Source organism: Nelumbo lutea, chromosome 2 (assembly GCF_056320005.1).
Source record: "Nelumbo lutea isolate HS-2025 chromosome 2, American lotus-T2T, whole genome shotgun sequence".
Lineage (NCBI taxonomy): Eukaryota > Viridiplantae > Streptophyta > Magnoliopsida > Proteales > Nelumbonaceae > Nelumbo > Nelumbo lutea.
The window spans coordinates 65,590,676-65,595,770 of record NC_142685.1 but is presented as its reverse complement, the minus strand read 5'-3'; the positions used below and the strand labels follow the sequence as shown (position 1 = coordinate 65,595,770).

General features: G+C 35.5%; 1 protein-coding gene across 1 annotated transcript; it reads right to left on the bottom strand.

The window, feature by feature from the left end:
* Nucleotides 1-640: 640 nt before the first annotated feature.
* LOC148871266 (NAC domain-containing protein 90-like) lies at nucleotides 641-2,184 on the bottom strand. The gene is made up of 3 exons (XM_088973082.1): nucleotides 1,922-2,184; nucleotides 1,501-1,793; nucleotides 641-1,288 (listed from the first exon to the last, which is right to left on the bottom strand). Exons 1-3 carry the CDS (start codon nucleotides 2,073-2,075, stop codon nucleotides 989-991), a joined length of 747 nt encoding a protein of 248 aa, XP_088829208.1. The 5' UTR covers nucleotides 2,076-2,184; the 3' UTR covers nucleotides 641-988.
* Between the last annotated feature and the right edge of the window lie 2,911 nt (nucleotides 2,185-5,095).

The following is a 5,095-nucleotide window of genomic DNA, read 5'->3' as shown; positions in this document are numbered from 1 at the left end:
CATCTAAGCTAACTGTGTGTTCATCAGTAACTAAGGTGCTTGCAAGGACGCCATTGTCCATTAATTGAAGGAGAGAAATGCAGGGGGGAGTCCAATTTATTCCTTTCTTAGCTTGTCCTTGATTTGAATTTGTGTTAGAAAAAATAGGAGAGAAACAGAAAGCTAAGGGAAAGTTCCTAAAATTTTGTGAATTCGTTCAGAACTTTCCCTCAACTTCCTCTTTCATAATATTTTGTGAAATCCATCACTGGCGTGTTCATGTTTCAGTAGTGGTTCACAAGAGAGCATTGCAACTACAGTCGCAGATTTGAGAACTCACAACTTTGGTCCTCAACTCAATTCACGTACCACATCAAAGATTTCTTGGCCATTCAATCTTTTTTTTTTTTTTTTCCTTCTTTTCCAAACAAGTAAACTCTCAAATCCGCTCTCACCAATTACACTTCAATTTCTCTCATGCGAAGATATTAATTAAATATGTGTAACATATACAAACAAAACGTGGAAAAAAATTTAACAGTGATTATATGGATATGGTTGTCCTGAAATTTGTCATTCCAGTCAAAAATTAATAAAATATGGGATTTGTATCGCGTACTGATGCTCCACAAGTGACGATGATGGTTTAAAGTAAATAAATTCTGTTTCAATATCACACAAATTACTTTTGATATCAGAAGAATTTACATTTTCCTGCAATTCAATTCAACTCTCCTTTCTTCTGGAAAAAAATTAAAACACAAGAAATTCTTAAACAATAAAAAAGAGAAACAAAAAGAACTATTCCCACCTACTTCTTTCAAGCTATTGATTTAGTAGGTAAGCTGGGATGGAACATTCGCATGCAGCCTCTCCCTTAAGATTATTACACAGATTTCTATCAACCAACTTGGGTTGAGACCTAGTTTGTCCTAAGAAATTAACAGTCTAATTGTTAGATTTTCTGTCAACTGAACTCTTGGGTTGAGACCTTACTTTGTTAATTTCTTCAGAACCGATTCAATTGTTCCCATTCCCATAGAGGGTTAAATTCATTTGTCATCTTCCAGTCGACACTTTCTCCAAGCTGAGTAGAATCGTCATGAGCTTGATCGCCTGAAGATGAAGTATCAGGTGAGCTGAGTTTCTCCAGAGATGAAGAAATATTGCGATGAGACGTCGTCCCCCTGTCCATATGACCTTGTTGCATTGGTGACTCGCTTGTCCTAGCTCCTACAGGACGTCGATCGAATGCTCTCAGACATCCAGATTTCACATAAACTCGACACAGACTGAATTCATGCCTCAACTGCCAAAAGGGTAGAAACTGATTTTAGTTGCAGACTTGAACATGATTCTGCTATAAACAGGATGTATACAGCAGAGTACGTAACCCAATCAGATGTACTAGCAACTGACGTGTGTACTCATGAATGGATTACGTAGCCTGTTGTACACGATCTGTTTGCAGAGGATTTGGAGCATCTGTGTGTAGTATTTGATTTCCTTCTTAGTTCTTACCAGTGGAGCTGCACTGCTAGATGAGGTGGCTTCTCCTTGGGTAGCTCTGTACTCGTTCATCTTCCATTTGGTTTTCGTACCAGTAGGAGCTTTCCCTTTGTAGAAAACCATGGTTTTCTTCACACCGATGATTCGATTACCAGAGGAGTAAACAAGACCAGGAGAGCCCGTCGCCTTCCAGTACCCAGAATTCGTCGTCCGGTTCGGTCTCCCTCCACGGGCTTCTCGTTCTTGTCTAGGACTGAAGAAGAACCACTGCTCCGGGTCTCCATGACAGAGCTCTCCCGAAACCTCTAAAACCCAAGAAAATGAAAACAAGTTAGTCTCAGTTTTACTTGTCATTTCATGCCGATTTTATCTCTTGATAAGATACACAGTAAAGGGTAGTAAACTCAGAAGAAGAGGAAGTAAGGATTCTAACGTGGGAGTTGCCATGGATCGAGCTTGTAAATGTTGACGACGGGAATAACACGTTCCAAGTCAGGTCCAATCCCTTCAAGCTTGTTATACAGATAAAACGAAACCAGCTCTTCCTCAGTTGGGTAGAAACGAAAACCAGGTGGGACATCCTCCATGGTCGCGCTGCTCTTTCTTCCTCCTCCTCCGTTAAGTAAAACCAGAGGTTTGCGTCTCGTCTGTCTGCTTTCTGGAAAGGAATTTGCAATAATAAATATACACAGAATGAGAAATGATGGAGAAAGAAAGGTGGAGAGTCTGGCAAAAGCGCAGAAGGGTTTCACGATTTTCCGAGTGAAATGAGAAATGTTGCGTGGAAACTTCAACCACGCGTTTAAGGAAGACGTTCAAAATAAAATTTTACGTTTTTCTGGGCCCCATCAAAAACCTTTGAACCGGTCAATCACCGATTCCCTGCATCGTGGTCCACTTCTCATTTCCTGCACATTAATTCGTTTTCACCGGATGTGGCGTACGATTGAGATCTTATGTAAATCGTTATAACTATGCTCGACGGAACCAGTTCTTGATGCATGATTTGTCTATCCCATAATCTCAAAATTTGGATGGATATGATTCAGTGATCTACGGCACTGAATGGATCCTGGCCCGAGCATGGACCTCATGGTATCCATTGGATGATGGAGATAGATGCTGATGCGCTACAGTGATCGCCCACTTCAGCCAATAAGAACTGCCCTGGTCACCTTTATATGCTCTCACTTTGCGTGTATGGCAGTCGTGGAGCGTTACTATTGGTTACACAGACACCACGTTCAGCCAATACCGAGTCAACGTAAACATAGACCCACTTATGCGGATATCCTGCACAGAACCGTCCCGATTATTCATCGAGATAATCATCCGATTAGGGCCATTAGGCGATTATAATAATAATAATTTGAAATTTTATTTTGATAATATAATATCAATAAAAATGACAGTAAAATAGTAAATTGTTTATTCATTTAAAATAAGTAAATCTTTTATACGTTAATAAATCAAGTGTTTTAAATAAAATTATTTTATATATTATCTATCAAAATTATCTTTTATTAAGACATAAAATATAATAAAAATTATAAAAAAAAAGTTTTTGAAAATATTTATATATTATTAATTCAATAATCAGTTTGGGTCTTGATCAGTTTTAAACAAACAAGAACTAAAAAATCAAATATAATTATTAATCCAGAGAAAGGACAGATCCAACCCATTGGCAGCTCTATATGCACCATTATATGAGCCAAGACTGATGGGATTTATTGTCAAGGAAAATTTTTACATTCACGAGGAGATGTGTTCCTAATGTGCTACTGGAATCCGCACTATTAGAATGTTAATGTGTTGTTTTTGGGATAATTAAACTGCACTCCATCTCAGAAATATGAAATTATAGCCTTCTCTTAATCTATTAGTAGTCCCTTATAAACTACATCTTGTCCATGAATTTGACATTGATCTAAGGTCAGGATTCATCCAACTTGTACAGTGGAATTAAGATTTCCAGGGGTGGATTGAATAGTAAAAACCCCATTGTTTTTGGCTGATAGTAGATAACAAAATTAAGTATACAACAATGGTCATAATATTTAGCATTCCACGAAAATTTTTGATTGGTGAAAGTACTTTGGTATCATATCTTTCTAGCATTATAGATTTTTTCTAAGGTTTTTAAAATTGAATCAGACAACAAATTGGTCAGGGGTCTGGTTCTCGGGTCAATCGATCCGACCATTTGAATTGAACAAATGACCCATTCTGACAAAAAAAATTAAAAACGATCAAAATCATTGAACGGTTTGAACGACTTAATCGCCCGAATCAATAATTTACTGACCAAATCAACGGTTTTGACAAAATAACGGTTGTGAGGTAAAGTGGAACCAATCACCTGGTAGACTTTCGATTTTTTCAGTCCAACCATATGATCCATTCCGATTTTGAAAACCAAGATTTTTTCTAATTTATTCAATGTAATAACCAGCTCAAGCATGAGTGCATGACTTCTTTTCAAATCTATTTATGAGCCTACCATCCACTTAATATTACTAGATTGGATAGGTCCAGCGTGCGTGATTTGCACGTGCAGTGCATTTATATGGAGGAGCATGGTGATGTTAAATAAAGAAAAAACATAAAAGAACTATCTTCTTCATGCCACTAGTAGAATATGTGTGGAAAGTTGAAAACTGTAGTAAAAACATTGTAAAAATAAGTAAAAATATGGTTAAAATCAAGTAAAAAAATTCCTGACATTAGGAAGCAAGAAGTGGCATTATTTTGTATTTCAGTTTATCAAATGATGAATTCTGGAATATTGTTCCATTACAACAAGGAAATAGTCTACCAAAAAGTTTTTACCAGCCTTATTTCTTATAGCCACGTGGCATGCTATGTATATTATGTTGAACCAAAGAGAGAGCAATAAAATAGAGATGAGGTGTAATAGCAGAGGAATACAAAATTAATAAAATAAATTGCTTGCAATGATTATAAATTATAATAAAAGTGTAATATTCTATGAAAGAGAGTAAAGCTTTCTCTAAACATGCAAGCGGAAATAAAGATATAAGTTAACATAATATAATTAAGTTTAAATTGAATAATGCATCAAAACTAAGGCAAATATATACTTTATATATATTTAGATGTGTTTAAGTCCACTCTTCCATGGACCTATGAAATAATCACAACAAACCGTCATTGAACCAAGAGATCTGACAAGCTTTCAACTAAGTCCAACTTAGACCCTTCAATTTACTTGTATCAATTAAAGGTAACATTACGACCCACAGTACCTAGGAAATTAAAATATATTTTAATTTGTTGTGCATGCATTTGGATGGTAGAAAAAATATAATCCCTTTTCTTTTCTAAATTAAAGAACCCATTACTGCATATATCAAATATATACATCATTTGTCTGATGCCCTAGCATAGAAAAATATTACCCTTTTTCAACTCTTATTAATAAGCTACGTAGATAATTTTGTAAAAAAAATAAAATTGATGCAAAATATATTATTAATTTTTCTTTGTATATACATGATTTTATGTTGAATTTATAGAAGTTTGAGTAAAGTCAAGAATGAAGATGATACTATGCATTGGAATTAATAGAGCTAGGTTTTTATAT

Excerpts from the sequence above, each read along its gene's own strand:
- LOC148871266 (XM_088973082.1), bottom strand. The coding sequence starts at position 2,075 with ATGGAGGATGTCCCACCTGGTTTTCGTTTCTACCCAACTGAGGAAGAG. Across the intron at positions 1,794-1,921 it reads CGATCCATGGCAACTCCCAC|AGGTTTCGGGAGAGCTCTGT; the intron begins GTTAGAATCCTT and ends CTTGGGTTTTAG. Across the intron at positions 1,289-1,500 it reads CTAGCAGTGCAGCTCCACTG|TTGAGGCATGAATTCAGTCT; the intron begins GTAAGAACTAAG and ends CCCTTTTGGCAG.